This window comes from Sorex fumeus, unplaced genomic scaffold (genome assembly GCF_029834395.1).
Source record: "Sorex fumeus unplaced genomic scaffold, SorFum_2.1 ptg000037l, whole genome shotgun sequence".
NCBI lineage: Eukaryota > Metazoa > Chordata > Mammalia > Eulipotyphla > Soricidae > Sorex > Sorex fumeus.
This window is the reverse complement of record NW_026606094.1, coordinates 68,964,058-68,983,777: the sequence shown is the minus strand read 5'-3', so window position 1 is coordinate 68,983,777 and position 19,720 is coordinate 68,964,058. Positions and strand designations below refer to the sequence as shown.

General features: G+C 51.7%; 3 protein-coding genes across 3 annotated transcripts; all 3 read left to right on the top strand.

Moving 5' to 3' along the window:
• Window positions 1-740: 740 nt before the first annotated feature.
• On the top strand, window positions 741-2,775 carry HOXA6 (homeobox A6). Its single transcript, XM_056118350.1, has 2 exons — window positions 741-1,185; window positions 2,516-2,775. The coding sequence occupies exons 1-2, from the start codon at window positions 741-743 to the stop codon at window positions 2,773-2,775; spliced, it is 705 nt and encodes a 234-aa protein (XP_055974325.1).
• A 2,021-nt stretch (window positions 2,776-4,796) lies between these two features.
• HOXA5 (homeobox A5) lies at window positions 4,797-7,183 on the top strand. Its single transcript, XM_056118317.1, has 2 exons — window positions 4,797-5,358; window positions 6,364-7,183. The coding sequence occupies exons 1-2, from the start codon at window positions 4,797-4,799 to the stop codon at window positions 6,612-6,614; spliced, it is 813 nt and encodes a 270-aa protein (XP_055974292.1). The 3' UTR covers window positions 6,615-7,183.
• Window positions 7,184-17,953: 10,770 nt separating this feature from the next.
• On the top strand, window positions 17,954-19,491 carry HOXA4 (homeobox A4). The gene is made up of 2 exons (XM_056118346.1): window positions 17,954-18,515; window positions 19,055-19,491. Exons 1-2 carry the CDS (start codon window positions 17,954-17,956, stop codon window positions 19,387-19,389), a joined length of 897 nt encoding a protein of 298 aa, XP_055974321.1. The 3' UTR covers window positions 19,390-19,491.
• The last annotated feature ends 229 nt before the right edge of the window (window positions 19,492-19,720 follow it).

Genomic DNA, 19,720 nt, shown 5'->3' with positions numbered 1-19,720 from the left:
AGAAGGAAAGGGAAGATGCCCCCCTCCCGTGCCTAAGGCGCTGGGGTGAGGCGCGCAGGGCGTGAGGGCCGCGCCTCACGCAGTCCCTTCTCCAGCTCGCGCGCCCGCACCCACGGGCAGGGGCGCGCAGGGGGAGGGGCGGACTCAGGGCCACGCCGGGAGGGCCGGGAGGGCCGGCGGGCGGGGAGCAAAGCAGCGGGGTCACCGCCCCTCTGGGCGCGGGGCTGTCAGGTTTCCTGTTTGGAGAGGAAACCCTGCAAAATCCAACGAGGCAAAAAAAAAAAAAAAAAAAAAAAAAAAAAAAAAAGAAAAAGAAAAGGGAAAAAAAAAAAGGTGGGGAGGAGGGGAAGCGCAGGCCTGTCTGGGCCTTAGCGGCGGCCGGGCCGCCGGTGCCCCGAGCCGGGCCTGATCTGCAGGCCCGTGTCCGGGCCGTGCCCGCCGCGGGCGCTCGGGGAGGAGAGCCGGGCCTGCAGGCTGTGCGCGCCCATTAATCTGCGGGGCGGGCGGGCGGCGGGCGGGCTGGGGGCTGTTTGTAACTTTGCTGCCTCGGTCGCCGCGGTCCCCGGGGAGCGGGCTCCGGCGCTCGCTCCCATTGGCCGCCGCCGCGTCAGCTGGTGCGATTTGCTGCTGTCGCTTTTGGCGTTCGGCCATCCAGAAACAAACCAGTTCGATGACTACTAATAGTTATAGCCAGATGTACTAATACACAACAAATCACAGTCCTGCAGAGGGGCGCGCAAATGAGTTCCTATTTTGTGAATCCCACTTTCCCCGGGAGCCTGCCCAGCGGCCAGGACTCCTTCCTGGGCCAGCTGCCCCTCTACCCGGCCGGCTATGACGCGCTGAGGCCCTTCCCGGCCTCGTACGGGGCGTCGAGCCTCCCGGACAAGACGTACACCTCACCTTGTTTCTACCAACAGTCCAACTCGGTCCTGGCCTGCAACCGGGCGTCCTACGAGTACGGGGCCTCGTGTTTCTATTCTGATAAGGACCTCAGTGGCGCCTCGCCCTCGGGCAGTGGCAAGCAGAGGGGCCCCGGGGACTACCTGCACTTTTCTCCCGAGCATCAGCAGTACAAACCCGACAGCAGCAGCGTGCCGGGCAAAGCCCTTCATGATGAAGGCTCCGACCGGAAGTACACGAGCCCGGTGTACCCCTGGATGCAGCGGATGAACTCCTGTGCGGGTAAGGCATCCCCCGGCAGCCCCCCCAGGAGAGTGGAGGGAGAAAGGGGTGGAGGCAGGGCAAAAAGGAAGGAGGAGAAAGAAGAGAGGGCAGAAAGAGGCTCTGGAGAGTAAAAGAGAGGAGGAAAGAATGCAAAGTTTCTTTGCCTTAAAAAAATATCAAGCCACCATCACAAAGTCAACCCATTCCCAATGGGGCAATCAGGCTGCGGCAGAGAGAAGGCAGGTCCTTATGTCTCGTAAGGTGACACCTTAGGAGAGGTGGGGGTCAGGGCAGGTTCGGGGAGACCTGTGTGATAGGGACAACCTGAGTCTGGAGGGAAGCTGGGCTGGTGGGCCTGCCCCTAGGTAGCAGGGTGCTCAGTGCCCACGAGAGGGCCTCTGCCCAGCTTTAAGCTCCCTCCCCACCCACCCCCCTCTCTTGCCTTTCACCACCTCGGGTAGCCAGAGGCCCTCATCTGGCCTCTCTCAGGGTCTCCCCGAAGCCACAGACGGCTACATCCCCAGCCTCAGGATTTTTCCTCTCCCTCCTCCCTCCTCTCCTCCCCCTTCCACTCCTCTGCTCACTCACAGCCAACTTCTGCATTCTTCTGAGGCCTTCCTAATCACACACCCCCAACTCCAGCACAGCCCCCACCCATGGGCCCCTTTGGCAGCAGAGCAGATGCCCCACACAGTCCTACATTTTCCAGAATCCCAGATGGCCCCTGGATCCATCACTCTGCCCCCTGGCTCCCCAAAACTCCACAGGGAATCCTTAGACCAGGACAGAGCCGCATGCAGACTTTGGAACAACATCGAGTGTTTTTGCTTAAACCCTCCTTTTTTTTTTTTTCCAAGGAAGGTCTACAGTGTTTTCAGGAAGTCCATACATCTAATGGAGCAGTTGTAAAAATTAGAGCAGGCTGACCCTGGAAAATTTTCTCAAAAGCATGCAGGAGCTCAGACATGGCTGGCCCAAGCCCTTCTTCAGAGAGACCCGTGTGTGAATTCAGAGTGTGCCCTACCGAGCCACATGCCCACCCACCCTCAGACAAACAGCACCCCCACAAACACAAGACTTGGGTCTCCTGAATTGAGACGGACCCCTCGGGTCTTGGGCTTTTCTTACCGAACAGATTTTTCAAAAACAAAAACTTGCCATCCAAGTCATTTTAGAGGCAAACGTCTCGCTTGGCAGGAAAGCAGCTTTCCAGCTCGAGTTGGGCCCCAGATTTAGGTGGGAGAGGCGGGTAGTTTCCAGTGCAGAGGCCAGGGCGTGGGGCTGGGGGGCTGGGGGTGTGGGCCGCGGGGAGCCTGGCTTACCCGGCGCCCACATTTTCTGCCCTCAGGTGCGGTGTACGGGAGTCACGGGCGCAGAGGCCGCCAGACCTACACGCGCTACCAGACGCTGGAGCTGGAGAAGGAGTTCCACTTCAACCGCTACCTGACGCGGCGGCGCCGCATCGAGATCGCCAATGCGCTCTGCCTCACGGAGCGCCAGATCAAGATCTGGTTCCAGAACCGCCGCATGAAGTGGAAAAAGGAAAATAAACTCATCAATTCCACTCAACCCAGCGGGGAGGACGCGGAGGCAAAGGCGGGCGAGTAAACGCCGTGGGCAGCCACCAGGCCAGCGCCGCAGCTACCTCCCTCGGCTTTGCCCCCTTGCCTTCTCCTGCTCCCCAACTTTTCTCCTCGTCGGCTCCCACCATCTGGGGGCTTCCGCAGTTTCAGGGGAGCCTGGAGCTTTGCCAACGTTTGAGCATTTATTTCTTACAAAAACCAAACCAAACCAAACAAAAAAACCCACACCCAACCAGTCCCAGCGATGGAGCAGGGCTCACGGCGCGCACAGTCATCCTCTCCAAGGCTGCCCAATTCGTCCCAGGTTCTCATGCTCAGCGCCTCTGCTCGCCCCTGAGCTGGCGACTTCGGGGTTACTGGAGAGGAAAGAACCCCAGGCCGAGCTTCTTTTGGTGTTTGGGTATTTCAGCCTCGAACCCTCACCACCACGCCCCCAGAGGACACCACCAAATCCACCCTCTTTCTTGGAGAGAGGAGGCCTACAGGCTGGCCCCCCAACCCTGCTCTGGTCTCCCAAGGCACCCCGACTCAGGAAGAAACTCAAGGAACAAAGGGGTTCCCCAGGAGAGTCTGGGTTTTCCTCTGACGGGCAACGGCTTGTGGAAGTGCAGCTCGGCACAGCACAGCCAACCTGGGCACGGGTGGACCTTTCCAGCCCTGGTTGCTTCTGGGCTACCGAAGGCTCCAGGCTTTGGATGGCCGTTCCACCCCCGATATTTACGGCTCGGCTCTACCATCGCTGTCGCTTTCAGAACCCAAGGAGGAGGCCCAGGGACATGGGAGCTGCAAGAATCTGGGCTTCCCAACGTGGCAGGGGCGCCTACCATGCCTGGCCTGCAGCGGGGAAGCACCCCCCTGGCCTTTCGGCTCCATTTGTGATTTACTTTCGTCTTGCACAACCCCGGGAAATAACTACGGAGATGTACTAAGCGCTGTCCTGAAATGCTTTCTTTAACGCCCTCATTCTACTCCTGGTGGTTTAAACAGGACCCAGGGTAACTCGGCCCACGGATCGTTGGTCCTTCTGCAGCTTCTGGGGCTTTGGGGAGCCTGTGCCCACTGGCTGGGTTCGCCGAGAACCCTCCGACTTGGGGCCGGGCGGGCTGCAAGAACGCGACCGGGTGGTGAAGAATCTCTGGCTGGATACTTAAAGCAAATCAAATAGCCAACTAATGACACGAAAACCATATTTACAGGAGAGAAAAATCGACTCCGGTTATAAACGTGTATGGAATTTGACCTCGCCTCTGAGAAACACTACACAAAAGCTATCTTTAATAGACGCCTGTCATTTAAGAGCGGCAGGGACACTGTCCCTCATGCGCTCGCAAAAACAGAGCCGTAATTGTAGCTGCTGCTGCGGGCAGGATTTATTTCTCCAATTGGCTAAATGGCCTCCCCACTTCCCCGAAGGTGATATCTGTATTTTCAAATTTCAGAGCTGCCGGCAGGACGGGCAAAACCGACCCCAATCTCGACACAAAAAAATAAGAGGGGCTGCACAGCAGGGGAAATAAAGTTGTTGTAAATAAAATCCAAGTCACCATCTCCCCCTAATCCTCTGCATCCTCGCCGGGCGCGCGATCGGCAGCTGACGGCCTCACAATTGGTACATCCTAATGGAACTGCGAGGGAAATGCAATAATTTTGCCATAATGGGCTGTAACCTCAATTCGACCCCGGCCCTTGCAGCCCCGGGTCGGAAGCGGAGCGATGCGCTCTGCGTCCAGCGGGTGGCGCTCGAGTCCGACTGAACGGCGGCGGCGGGCGGCGGGCACGCGCCTGGGGCGCGCGCGCCACCCCTCTCGCCTCCACCCAACTCCCCCATTAGTGCACGAGTTTACCTCTAGAGGTCATCAGGCAGGATTTACGACTGGACAACAAAAGCACGTGATTCGAAGTCGTACCCCATATTTGGGTGCCTACGTAGGAGGGAACCAAGTACATGTCCCAGTCATTTCCATAATTCATCATAAATTGTGCAAGGGTGCTATAGACGCACAAACGACCGCGAGCCACAAATCAAGCACACATATCAAAAAACAAATGAGCTCTTATTTTGTAAACTCATTTTGCGGTCGCTATCCAAATGGCCCGGACTACCAGTTGCATAATTATGGAGATCATAGTTCCGTGAGCGAGCAATTCAGGGACTCGGCGAGCATGCACTCCGGCAGGTACGGCTACGGCTACAATGGCATGGATCTCAGCGTCGGCCGCTCGGGTTCCGGCCACTTTGGCTCCGGGGAGCGCGCCCGCAGCTACGCGGCCGGCGCCAGCACGGCGCCCGCCGAGCCCAGGTACAGCCAGCCGGCCACGTCCACGCACTCGCCTCCGCCCGATCCGCTGCCCTGCTCCGCCGTGGCCCCCTCGCCCGGCAGCGACAGCCACCACGGCGGGAAAAACTCCCTGGGCAACTCCAGCGGCGCCTCGGCCAACGCCGGCAGCACCCACATCAGCAGCAGAGAGGGGGTTGGCACGGCGTCGGGAGCCGAGGAGGACGCCCCCGCCAGCAGCGAGCCGGCGAGCGCGCAGAGCGAGCCGAGCCCGGCGCCGCCCGCCCAGCCCCAGATCTACCCCTGGATGCGCAAGCTGCACATAAGTCATGGTAAAGCCAGCCTTTTTCTAAATCCACGCGGCCGCGGGGGCGCGGCTCTCGGTCCCCTCTCCCCCTGTCTCTCCTCTGCTCTCGCCTCTCCCAGCCCCGTGCAACCTCTCCCCGCCGCTCTCCTCCCCTGCCTCCTTCTTCCTCCTCGGTCTCTGCAGCGCCCAGCGCTCGCAAAGCCAGGCGGAAGGCGTCAGCCGGCCACGCAAGTTTAGACGTTCCAAGGAGTGGGGGAAGAAGAGATCCCATCTCGAACCCCAGCGCCTTGGAAGTTCCCGGGTCAGGCCGGCCGAGCAGGGCGCAGAGAGGTAGAGGATGGCAGTAGGGGCCGTGAATTGGGCTTGTCAAGGCGGATAATTTATGAGGAGCGCTGCACTGGGGAAACGGCGTTACTAATTAGAGCCCCCGAAAACTAAAGGGGACTGGGGGAAATAATCCCGGCGAGAGCGGGCGAGATTCTGAAGTTTGGGGGCGTGAGGGTGAGCAGGGGAAGGGCAGGGAAGGGAAAAGAAAGCGGGAACCCCGGGCGTGCATGCAGAAACAGGAGGCGGCTTCTCGGGGCTGGAACTTTAAAGGGAGGAGGACGTGGAGGCCACTCGGCGCCCAGAAAAAGGGGGCTCGCTTTGCTGGGACTCTGAGCAGCAGGCGGCCTGCGAAGGCTGTGCCCCTGCCTCGGGGCGCATGGGGCAGGACCCGAGGCGAGGAGGGGGGTGAGTGAGAGCCAGTCAGCCAGGGGATCCTCCGGGACGGGGGACACGCGGCTCCAGCCGCAGCTGGGCCGATTGTTCCCAGAGTCCAAATCGTATTGTTTTCAGCCTAGAAAGGAAGAGGGAAGGAAATTCGGGAGGGGTGGGCAGGCGAAGTAGGGAGGACTTGTTGAGCTTCCCGCCCCCCCCCCCCTCCGTCCCCTGGGCTCCTGGCTTGGGACGCTGGCCCTTGTCGCTGGCCAGCTTTGGGAACCAGGGGCTGCGGAGTTGGTGGCTAAATCGCTGGGTTTTTCTGTTGCAGACAACATAGGCGGCCCGGAAGGCAAACGGGCCCGGACGGCCTACACCCGCTACCAGACGCTGGAGCTGGAGAAGGAGTTCCACTTCAACCGCTACCTGACTCGCCGGCGGAGGATTGAAATAGCACACGCTCTTTGCCTCTCTGAGAGACAAATTAAAATCTGGTTCCAAAACCGGAGAATGAAGTGGAAAAAAGATAATAAGCTGAAAAGCATGAGTATGGCCGCAGCGGGAGGGGCCTTCCGCCCCTGAGTCTCTGAGCTCTGAGCGTTCAAAGTACTGAGCAGTATTAGCGGGAGCTGCGTAGTGTCAGTACTAAGGTGACTTTCTGAAACTCCCTTGTGTTCCTTCTGTGAAGAAGCCCTGTTCTCGTTGCCCCAATTCATCTTTTAATCATGAGCCTGTTTATTGCCATTATAGCGCCTGTATAAGTAGATCTGCTTTTCTGTTCATCTCTTTGTCCTGAATGGCTTTGTCTTGAAAAAAAAATAGATGTTTTAACTTATTTATATGAAGCAAGCTGTGTTACTTGAAGTAACTATAACAAAAAAAAAAAAGAAAAGAGAAAAAAAAACACACAAAAAGTCCCCCTTCGACCTCGTTTAGTGCCAATGTTGTGTGTTGCACTCCAGTTGTTTAACTGTGCATGTGAGTGGACGTGTTCCTGTCTCCAATAGCTCCAAGCTGTTAAAGATATTTTTATTCAAACTACCTATATTCCTTGTGTAATTAATGCTGTTGTAGAGGTGACTTGATGAGACACAACTTAACTTGTTCGACGTGTAGTGGCTAGTGACTCTGTGACGAAAACTGTGACTCCGAGCGGTGTGTCCCTGCGTGCCTTTGTAGGACCCTTTGCACGAACTCTGGAAGTGGCTCTTATAAGCGCAGCTTCAGTGATGTATGTTTTTGTGAACAAAGTTACAAATATTGTCCAAGTCTGGCTGTTTAAGCAAACTGTGATCAGCTTTTTTTTTTTTTTGTATTTGTTTTTAAGGAAAAAATACTGACTGGAAACAAACAAAAAAATAAACTTTCTATTGTAAATTCTCTGGGTCTGGTTTGTGCTGAATAGCGAGCGAGCGCCTCTTATTTCTTGTATGTCGGGTTCTGGAAGGTGCGTCTGAGGCTACCTGAGAGGCTGGCCTGTGTGTGGACACCTCAGATGAACACCCTGACCCGCGGCCTCCCTAATTCTCACCCGTCAGAAAGCTCAAGGCAAAGGTAGAAAAGCTAGAGTTTGGATTCCAAAGCTGGAATCTAATCTGCTTCCTCCCTGAGAAAACCAACTTAACTTGCTGGGCACAAAAAAACCAGGGGAGAAAGAGAAAGGAGAGACCAAGGGCTTTGTTAGCGGCCCTCAGGCTCACACAGATGCTGCCTTTCCTAAGGCCATTCTAGGCCTCCACTTGCTAAGAAGGCTGCTATGCGCAGTTGTGGCCCCCAAGCCGGCTGCCCTTTCCCCACCCCAGCACTCCTTCCCACTCCTCACACCCTGAACCAACTTGGCTTCTTTTGCTACAATTAATTTGCTACAAATGGAAGGTACTTACCCCATCCTAGTTCGATTGGGAAACTCCTCAGAGCAGCTAAAGCGCAACTAGAGATTTGCACATTTACGGACTGCTTACACTGATGCCGTCTTTCCTTTTAAAAGTTATAAAACAGTAAACTTTATAAGCCCCAGTTCCGGCTATATGACATTTGGGTGCCAAATGAATAGGGTTTTGTCTATGAATTAGATCGTAAAATCATCCATAGCACAGACAGATCGGCTCACTGGCTATAAAACGTCACGTGGGGCCATTAAAGTAAGTTTTATGGTTTTGGGGAGTTGACATCCAACATTATATACCACATAACATATAATCTCACTGACGCTGGACTCCATTTGACTCTTTTGCAGGCTACGTGTGCCTCCTGGTCATCCAAATTGTCAGTTTTAGGTCCAGAAGTGTCCAAACCACAAGTTCTCAAAAGTCTGAAAAATGGCTCCCTCTGAGTTAAGGTAAGCTGGCCTCCTGCGTGCGCTTTTGAGTTTATTTGTACTCTGAAAACTTTCTCTCTCTGTCTCTGTCTCTCTCTGTCTCTGTCTCTCTCTGTCTCTCTGTCTCTCTGTCTCTCTCTCTCTCTCTCTCTCTCTCTCTCTCTCTCTCTCTCATAACTCTAAGGTTGCCTCTGAATTCAAAGGGGAAGAGCAAAGTTTTCCTGGGCCCCAATTTGCAGCACCAGGAGTTGGACACTACAGAGGCCGCAGGGTGACGGGCGCCGGGGGTCGCGCTGCATCCCCAGGCCCAACTTTAATTGTTGCCCAAACGCGGATGTTAATGACTTCCGCTGCTCTCTTGCCCGGGTGCAAAAAAAGATGATTTTTCTTTTGCTTAAGAATGGGACTGTTGAATCGAGATTTGGCTGGACCGCACTCCCAAGTCGGGACAGGCGGGCTGGGGATCTGGGGGATCCTGGACCCCTAAGGTTGGGGGCTGGGAGCGTGTGGGGCGCCGGGTGCGCGGGCGGGCGCCGAAGGTCGCGCTGCTCTGGCTGCCGAGTGCCTGGGAGTTTGAAAGAAAGGCCTGGGCAGGGCCGAGGCGGACCGGGCGGGATTCCTCCCAGGGCTGTGGCAATACGTCTTGGCGGGCCGGGGTCATTTGGCAGCACTGCATAGAGTCGGCTGCCTTGGGGCCGCTCGCAGGCCGGCTGGGGAGCGCCCGAGGGTGGCAGGGGCCGGCCAGGCGCGGGCCGCACCTCCAGCCTGGGCCCCTGGGTTGCAAGGCCCAGCCAGGCTGGTAGCGCCCACGGGACCTTGCGGGAGTGCGGGTCTCCCTCTGGGACCGGGGACCAGTACCCCTCCCCCTGCCCTCCGGGACCAGGCCCTGAACCTTGTTCGCCAGCACTGTTTCTTTTTATTTTGGTGGGACCGTTCTCACCCGCCTGTGAGTCTGAAGCAATAAAGTTTATGGCCGGATTTAACTTTAGTCTTTGAATCCCTAGGCTCAATTGAAAGAGGTTAAACCGCTTTCTTTTCTTCCGCCTTTGCCTTTCTTCTCTCTCCCTCCTTTCCCCTTTCCTCTCCTCCTTTTGTAGAATTGAAACATCCAGAAACAGAACCCTCAAAAGGCGACTCTGACAACCCCCAGATGACTCTAAAGATGAGAGAAAGGGACTCCCCCTTGAACCTATGGACAAATTCTCTCTCTCAAACTGTGTCCTAAAGTTTGGGGGGAAATTGAGGTGTCTTCAATGCCCAACTTGAAAGTCCCCTTAGCCATTAGGTTGTTTTTCCTGACACGTCATAAAGGGTAGTTTAGGGAAGAAATTGCTGTTTGTCAGTAGGAGATTTCCGCCTTTCTTTTGTTAGCTGAGCTTTCTGTTTGATCCCAGGAAATTTACATAATCTATGATTTCCAAAATAGTCCCACATATTGCACCAATGGGTGAAATAAGGTGAAATAAATATTTTTTTCCTGGGTACAATTTCAGCTTGGCCTCAGTCTTCCCTCTCTCCCCCTCCATTCTTTTTTAGTGACAAAACCTTGGTTGGGGACCCTGTAGCCTGGCCTGGGATCTTTCTCTGGATATATTCCCAACAGAGTCCTGGCACCCCCCCCCCCCATTAAGCCATGCCCCCCAACCCAGGAATGAAATAGAAAAGCAGGAGTTTCAATCTCCAGGTACTCTTTTTTGCCTTAAATATTGAGGCAAAAACCCATTCGTAAAAAAATGTACTGAGTTCTTCAGTAAAATGTAAAGCACTTTCAAACATTGCTTTAGAATTTCAACCAACTTGAATGTGCAGAGGCCACTTACCCACCACCTAAGTCCAACAGATGGTCCCAAGGCGAACCTGGGAGGTGTTTTTGAATAATGGAGTCCATTTTTGAGCAGGGGTCAGGTGGGGGTGTGAAATTATCCTGTGCAACCTCTTCCAGAGAACTCTGAGGGCATTCAGGGGGACGTGTTGGCAACCAGGAGGGAACCAGGGTGGGAATGTGCAGGCCTGTAGGATTTCCTGTGGAATCCTTGACAGTTTTGTAGTCTTTGTTCTGACTATTCTCAGTTTTGGGTTCTTGACTGGAAAATATTGGTCTAAGGTTCTACTTTAGTGACTCATTTGGTGACCTTGTTGGGGAAATTTTTTGGTGACTAAAAGTAGCAGGAAAGAAAAGAGTGACTGGGGTGCTGGTCCCTTTCTTGTTTGGAGGAAGCCTTCCTATCACCTGTGTAGCTAAGGCCCACCCCACAGTGCTGGAAGGGCAGCAAGACAGTTGATCTGGTTGCTACTATCATACAATCTTTGCTGCATGGAGTAAACAATTCCAGGCTCTGAATATTGCCATCTTGCATGTTTTGGTCTGGTTTCTTCGTTGTAACCCAACTTCATAGTGGAAGAGGGCAGCCTAGCTCACATGAAGTTAGATGACTTTTTAAAAACATAGCCTCTGGTCAGATTTCTGTGAGCATGATCTGAGGAGTATTTTTTTCCCTTATTATTGTCAGAGGAAGCTTTGTGTAAATAGAATGACTGGTTATCTACTCATTTCATAGATAAGTTATGTTTTCTTGTACATTCTTTTGGTTCCTTTTCTCCCACCCTCACCCCCACCTTAACTTACTCAGGAAAAAAAAAAACTCTGTTGTTGAGGGCTTTATGAAGACATCCAGTCTCAGAAGAGAGAGAGAGAGAGAGGGAGAGCATACTTCCATATACACATCCTTGCTCCCTCCCCTTCTGGTAAAAGGAGAAGGTGTCTGAGATGTGCAGGGCATAGTTTGTTTCTACAAGCTTAAGAGACAATATTTCCTGAACTATAAATATAGTAGGAAGCTTCTGGTCACACTTACTTAGGGGTTTGTTAGGGTTTCCATAACCTATTTTCACAACATTATGCCATGATTACTTTTCTCTTACTCTTCCTCCCCTGTTTCGTTGTTGGGGCTCTGGGCAAACAAGTCAGAATTTCCTACCAGAACTTGAGGCACGTTAATTTGTTGGCATGTGAAGAGTATTCTACCCAAACAATTAGTGTGGAGAGAGCAAAGTACATCCTGAAAGATGGACAATTAAAGATGAAAACAGCTCTTTTAGCTTAAAAATTGCCTTTGGAGGGCCTCCCACCCCTTTGCTCTGAAGCTCTGAGTGTGTTAGGGTTTGCCTACCACAGAGAGTGCAGAACCCTGGGGCTCCATCGCTTTTGCTTCTAAGGTAGACTGGCTTTCTTGTCCATCAAGAACTATAAATGGGGATCCGAAGCTAGGCTGGGGTAGGGGCTCAGTCCAGGCTCTCACTCACATAGAAAAGGGGAGATCCAGCCTTCCTCATCCTAACCCCCTAGAAAAGCCGCCCAGGTCTATTTATATTTTATTTTAATTTTTTTTGGGGGGTGATTATTACAAATAAAGCAGTCCTGGTCCCCTCCCTGCAAAGCAGTCTTTTCAATAATAATATTTGTTATGAAGGTTATTGGGTAATTATTGCAATTTTGTGAAGCTGCCTTGGCTAGAGGTGAAGTCTGTCATCGCCTAACAAATGACGCCCGCGCAGTTCACTGCCGGGTTAAGTAAATGCAGAGAAGATAAATCTGCACACCCTAGGAATCGCCAGCAGAGCACGCTTTAGTACAAGTTCACAGTCAACTCGCCTGCCTGGGCCACATCTCCCAACAATTAGGGCTTCGTCTTTATTTTTAAATAAAGAGGGGGAGAAAAGTCTCCAAGTCCTATTGCCTGCTCCCCCTTTCCCTCTTTCCTTTCACTTTTTGTGAGACCTCACATCCCCCCTTTTTAAAAGTTGCCTCCTCATATATAATGGTGATTTCACAATAATCTCATTCCTATCTAAAGGGTGACAAAAAGGAGTAGGAGGGCGATTTGACAGGAAATACTGCCACGAACACAAAAAAATATAGTCAGTTTTTTCTCTCTCTCCTTCCAAAAGGCAGTGGCAGAAACAGGGCACCCCTAAGATCTGCGGGGGAGGGGAGACCTTTGCCTGAAAGAAGAGGTTTAGCTTTGTGTATCTTTGTGGATAGTGCGTTGCAACTGCAGGTCAAAAAGTTGAGGGTCAAAAGTTTACATGTGCAGCACTCTTAGTCATCTGCCCAGACAGAGTTTGATGTCAATGTTAGAGCTGCGATCTTGACTCTCAGCACAAAAGATAAAATGGCTCCGAGTGATGCGTGTATCACCGTATGGACTCCAGGTGAACCCTAGTGGTTGAATGACCTCAATTACGGAGGAAAGGATAGAAAATTCCTCTTTTCAAGAGTAATACATACTGTATTTCATCTTGAATTATCGCTCCCATTCTGAGGGAATAGCAGCAGGTAAATAGGCATAGATTACTGCAACACCAAACACCTTAGTATGCTGGAGAACCAGGAGTCTGTTGGTGGGTTGGCCACAAAAGAACAAAGCTCCAAACTCATCAGTGGACCATTCAGAAATAAAGTAGCCGGTTTCTACAATATTTTCAAAGGCAAGAGAACTTAGCTGCAAACTTCTTTTGTTTGAAAATGGCAATTATGATATACCAGCTCCCACTCCCTTATAAGTATATATATATATATATATATATATATATATATATAGGAGACCTCTAAAATGTGTAAGAACAGGACAAATACGTGCATTTTTTTTGCAAACTGTTTTTTGTTGTTGTTGTTGTTGCAAAAATATTCTTTGCAGTTTGCAAACAATGAACACGTTTTCTGAAAGGGCAGCCAGTTAACTTACAATAAGGGGTAAGCTGGGAAAGTGGGGAGAAGGAAGTTGCAACCCTTCCCAAAAGGGACAACTGTCTGCCATGTCCCTACCCCCACTTGTCAGAAGATGCTTCTTGGTACTGCATAATGTATCTGTTGTTGGGAATGTTTCATGAGATTCCTAGTGAAATGAAATGTGGGTGATAGGGTACAGTCTATAAGCAAATAACTAAACTTTAAAGAATATGTTATTTGAGCAGGACGTGGCAGTCATAAATGGCAGACCACCAGAACAGACTTCTGTTCTTCAGAAATATTCCTTAAAAATACATTTGGAATAAAAGTGAAGGAGAGGGGAAGTAAGTTAAGGAGGAAGGGTGGGAAAGCTGAAAAGAAAGGAATAGTGTATTAAGGAAGCAGACTGGAACCATGGCTCATGTGTGAGTTATAGCAAAAGAGCTGAACAATATTTTTGCTTTTCATGCATTCATATTAACTGCAAGTGTTGTTACCATTAGAATCTATTTTCCAGCGGGACATAATTTCCTTTTCTAGGTATTGATTTTCAAGTATTCAGTGTAGGAAAAGAGAGGAGAAAGATTTAAAAAAAATTTTTTGTTCTAGGGTTTTTTTTAATCTTCAAAGATAAGCTCATTCAATGACTCCAAATGCAGACTTTTGCAGGGATGTTTAAGACCATCCCCATCTGGCTGATTAGATTTACTGGTGCCAGGTACATTCAGTGGTAAAGTAAATATTTCCCAAACACTGCCTTCATGGAAGTAATCAGATCACTTCCACTGCGCAATGTGTAAAGTTTTCACTCTGGCCAAGAGCTTGAAGCCAAATGGGGGTGTGCCAGATGAAAATAGAAGAAAGAGAACAACTGTGGTGACGGCTGTTACAGCAATGAACACTTCACCACATCTGGGCTAGTGAAATGAAGAAAACTGAAATCCCCTCCATCACTTACCAAGACGATTGCGTGTCTCTCAGAGAAAACTCTGTTGTTGTATTCCTTAAAGGATGTGCCACAGTCTTAGAGATCTGTCAGCCTCAATAATCATAGAGACCACTTCGCTAGTGTTGAAAATAAAAGATCAAGGTAACCAGCAGAAGTCCTTATTTTTCGAGTACTTATTTACTCCTTGGAAAATCTCTATCTTTAGGCTTCTCACACAATCCTAGTTTAAATGCATGTGTAATCCAAATACGAATTTCAATCCTTTTTGCCTGGCTCATGCTTGTTTTGTTTCAAATTGCTACAAAGGAAATTACCCCCAAAGCCATCAATGGACAGGTCAAACAACAGAGTTTGGGGTGTCTAAAAATCATCAGCCTGGGGGTGGGGGATGGTAAGTGGGGTGAGGCCTTCAGATGCCCCCATCAGGCATTCTGAAATTCAGCCATTCCGAGTGTGCTCCAGAGACGTGCTTCAGATAGAGAGCAGTCTAGTGACTCTTGCTCCTAAGAACAAAGGACAAATACAGTCAATACATTCCATAACGTTTACATTTCCTTTGCTCCCCCACTCTTGGTTTTCCCTGAGAAGGAGTGACCTGGGCAAAGCACCCTGCTCTCTAAAAGACACTGTATAGACCTTTTAGAAGCGTAAAGTCCAAGGCCGAGGTGAACTTCAGGTCAGCGCGTCTAACAAATATGAAAATGTCGGCTGGTGAAGGGCGAGCCTTGTGATTTAACAAAGACTGTCAATGTGTAAGATTAATAAGAAACAAAATGCACACGGTGTCACCATTCGGTCACTTTGAAACTTGGGACAGGGTTGCATTCAAGAGGGAAGGCTGTTCCAAATATATTCAAAATGATTCTAATCAGATTCAAACCAGGCTGCAAACGCTGCCTGCCTCTAACCCGCCCTCCCTTCGGTCTCCTTCTCCATCTGGGATTCGAGGACATGATGAAAAGTTATCTCACTTAATGGGATTTAAAGAAAGCTTTTGTTGGGAATATGTTATCCTTCCTCGTGGAAATGAGCAAATGTGCTTACTAGTTTCCCAAGAAAAGGATAACTCTTTCACCCTGCTTGGGACTGGAGCCAGTTGGTGTAAGAAGATTAGCACACACTCCCTCTGCTCTATTTCAGAGCACCCCATCTTTTCTCGGATGAGATGTTGCTGGTAAACTTCGATTTATTTATTCATTGAATTAGTTTCTTCCTGGCTTTACTTTGGTGTCTTGGATCTTATGGAAGGGCAAGAGTGTTTTGTTTGCTTTTGTTTTTCACAAAATATTCTTCAAAAGATTGATTCAATGGAATGATGCTATGGCTTGCAAAGAGAGACTGTGGAAGGATCAGAAAAGGTACTGAGATTGTTTATTACAGCCATAAATCTTGCAGTAAAATGTCAAAATGTCGGTGTGTGAGATAACACTTGGTGGTCCTGGCTCCACTTGTGTTTATGATACGAACCACAAAGACAAGTTACAGGCCTTAGGGGATTCTGCCTAAGCCCATCTTCCTAAAGTAATAGGACCACATGAAACACAGGCACAGTTAACACGTTTAGGTTAACCATATACAAAACAGTGCCTATGTCTCCTTAATACTTTAAAATAGAAACTCAGTAGAAGGTTCTGAGGCCAAACAACATGAATTCTGAGTTTCAGTGCCTATAGATAATATTAAACAGACATGGTTAAGACCCTTGTACTCAAGGCTTGAGAACACAAGAAAGGACAAAATCTTTTGTTCCGTGTGTTTCTTCTATGGCATCTTAGAGTCTGTTTGGTAAATGTTATTATGCATTGCATATATTTTTCATTTATAACATGAGCATCTAATTTTTTCTTACTGTAGACAAATTATTAGTTTAGGCAGCTGTATCAAGGCTAGGTTTCCTTTCAACCTCTGAGTCTGGAGAGGATGTCTAAAGATTACACTTGGTGTTCATTTCTGTCTCACTCAGATCTCATAAAAAATTTTAGGATGCCTCGTTTCGTTGGACAGCACACTTCACAGACATACATCCAATGTGGAAATCCTCTTTGTACCACTTCAGGACAATTCCAGTTAGAAAGCTAACATGATCCCTTTTTTAACCTCTTTTCCTAAATTAGTTTAAAGATTAGTCCCATATAATAGGCTTTATGTGGCTAAGTATTAAATGACTATCCATCAAATGGATATATTCCAGCATTTAGTAACTCAAATGAGTAACCGATATAAATGAAGATAGAATTGACATTCCTTTTGAAGTGTCTCCAGGCTTACTTAGGCTATAACTTTCCTTGTCTGCGTTCCAAACTCCGTTGTGAGAAGGCTGTTTATACTGCTCTTTGAAAAATCAACTAAGGTGCACCAGTTGAAAAATCCTTGCGGTTGCATGCCAGTAGGAAAGTATTTTTAGAATGGTGATTACTATTTGTACTGCTTTAATGTAGGCTGAAAACTAGAGGACCTGGGTATGTCTCTTAGAAGATGAAAAGGAAAGCAAGCACACACTAGGAGTAAGACATCAGTATTTACTTCAAAGATCAACATTAGGTGGAATTAATAAGTAATTTATTTGTTAATAATGGCATAATTAGTTTACCCATCAAATTTCAATTACCAAATGGCAGGCAACAGTCTCTTCTCTTCCTTTTCCAGAGCTACTGATATCGTTAATATGCTAATGTTCAGCAATTCAAATATCATAGACTTTTTTTTTGTAAATAGGACTTTAGCTTCAGATATCGCCTGAGAAAGTGGGATCCAAAATACAAAACATAAAATTCTTAGCGGGAAAAGACCCGGCAGCGGCGATCAGACTGGGCACAGCGCCTATTAGCTTGTTTGTGTTTGGGGATTGTTCTGAAATAGGAAGTTGTCGGTTTCAGGGCTAGGGTTTTGTGGAGGCATTTGAGTCTGTCCATTTCCACTCTTGGGCCACCATCTTGTGCAAATCGCACCTAGCATAAGTGAGCATGTTTAGCTTTCACGTGGACACCTCCAAGAAATTAGATGCTTTGGGTAAGGGGCAAATTTTTCTTGAAAAGGAACATCCCGATAGATGTCCCTAAAAAGACTCTCTCTCTCTCTCTCTCAAGCGCCCATCCGGTGGGTGGTTATGACTTCGCTTCACGTCCTTTGGTCCAACTTCACTCCGCTGCTCCCCGAAAACCCGACCTCCTGCTCTCGCAGTGGACGCGGAGATGAGGGAACGGGATCACCAGCTGGTGAGAAAACCGGCCTGATCTCTTCCGTTTTATTCCAAGGCCAGGATGAAATATAAGGATACCACCCCGCCCCCCCCCCCCCCGGTCTGGAGGCCAGTGCCTCCCCCAGGAGAGTTTCGAACCCTGGAGGACGCCAGGCCCGGCGAGACAGGGCCCGGGGTCAGCGCCGGGTCGCGGACACTTCGGCGGCCCCTAGGCCTAGGCCAGGAGCAGGACACGCCAAGGTCCCGGCCCGAGCGCTCGATCGGACCGGAGCCTGGCAGATCCGAAATTCCCATCGTGATTCAAAGTTGGGGAGCGAGGGGGAAGTGTTTGATGGACCAAAGCTCCCTCTCCCTCCCTTCGCCGGGGGCTTGACCGCAGCATCCATCAAGCCACCCGCGCGCTTCCTGATCCGGGTCCGCGCGCGCGCGCGGGGCGCTCATTGGCCACGACACGTCACGTGGGGTCCGGGGCGGGGAGCGCGCGGGACCGCGACGGGGCGCGCGCGCACGCGCGGCAGACGGGGGAGGAGCGGCGCGAACTTTGGTGGCGTTGGCGGCGGCGCGAGGGGGAGGGGTGGGCGCTTGACAGCGGGGGGAGGGGAAGGGAGCCCAGGAACGGGGGGGGCGGATGGGGGGATGGGGAGCGAGGCAGGAGGGGGAGGGGCCTCGGCGAGCCCAGAAAAACGACAACGCGAGAAAAATTAGTATTTTTGCACTTCACAAATTAATGACCATGAGCTCGTTTTTGATAAACTCCAACTACATCGAACCCAAGTTCCCTCCCTTCGAGGAGTACGCGCAGCACAGCGGCCCGGGCGGCGGAGACGGCGGCCCCGGCGGGGGCCCCGGCTACCAGCAGCCCCCAGCGCCCGCCGCCCAGCACCTGCCGCCGCCCCAGCTCCCCCACGCGGGGGGCAGCCGCGAGCCCCCCGCCTCCTACTACCCGCCGCGGGCCGCGCTCTACCCCGCGCCCCGGGCCGCCGAGGCCGCCTACCCCTACGCCTACCGCGGCGGCTCCAGCCCCGGGCGGCCGCCGCAGCCCGAGCAGCCCCCGGCGCACGCCAAGGGGCCCGCGCACGGCCTGCACGCGAGCCAGGTCCTGCCGCCGCCGCGCCCGGCGCCCCCCGCGCCCCCGCGGCGCTGCGAGGCGGCCCCCGCCACTCCGGGCGTCCCGGCAGGGGGCAGCGCCCCCGCGTGCCCGCTGCTCCTGGCCGACAAGAGCGCGGCGGGCCCGAAGGGCAAGGAGCCCGTGGTGTATCCCTGGATGAAGAAGATCCATGTCAGCGCCGGTACGTGGCGCCGCTGGGGAGGCGCGAGAGGGTGACCCGGGCCGGGCCCGGGTTCGAGGGTCGGGGCGGGGGTCAGGAGGGGAAGGCAGCCTCGGGAGGGAAGCCCCCATCTGGCCCTAGAGACCAGAGATGCGGGTGTGTACGCGCCAGCCAGCCGCTTCATCCCAACGTGAGAACCCTTTTGTACCCGGGGTCCCTTTATCGGGAGATTTACGAGACGCCAAACTGTTAGGGCAGTAATTATAGCCCCCATAAATTTAATTGCCCTGGCAGAGGCTTCAGGCCATGTGTCTTTGAAGCTTTTCTTCAGCCCCAATGCCCAGCACCGTTCTTTATGGCTCTCGGGTGTTTCCCGTTGTCAATAGCCTGTGAAACATTTTCTTTGCCGTTTTTATGTCTCTTGCGTGAACTTGGTGTCAGGTTATTATATAATGATGATGTCCAATTGCTCTTCCCTCCACCCCACCTTCTCTCTCCTCCTTTCCCTCTCTCTTGCACTCCCATCCTGCTGGACTTTCTCCTTCGGGGTTCTGGGCCAGTCAACCCCAGTTATAACGGAGGAGAGCCCAAGCGCTCTCGCACCGCCTACACGCGGCAGCAGGTATTGGAGCTGGAGAAGGAGTTCCACTTCAACCGCTACCTCACGCGGCGCCGCCGCATCGAGATCGCCCACGCGCTCTGCCTGTCCGAGCGCCAGGTCAAGATCTGGTTCCAGAACCGCCGCATGAAGTGGAAGAAAGATCACAAACTGCCCAACACTAAGATGCGCAGCTCCAACTCGTCCTCAGCCCCTGCCGGCCCACAGGGCAAAGCACAAACTCAGAGCCCCCACCCACACCCGGGGCCCCCCACACCCATCCCCTCCTCCATCTAATTGTGTAGAGGTCTAGATCAGTTTCTTATCCCTCCCCGCCCTCCCCTATGACTTTACTCCTCTCTTCTCTTGCCCCTTTCCCCTTCTACACCCACCCTAGTGGCTCCCTCAACAAAAAAGAGGACATGATCGCGGTAAGATTGTGTTCTGGTTGCCACCCAAGAGTGGACCTGAGCCAGGATGCCGGCTGGCGGAGCATCCTGCTGGCCTGCATAAGGTTTCCAGGTTGGGGTACCTGAGAAGGACCTCCTGGCCTCAAGCTCAAAGGGGCCAGTCCATCAGATAGCCTATGCAACTGGGGACATGTCATAAGTCTCATAAGTCGCAAGCA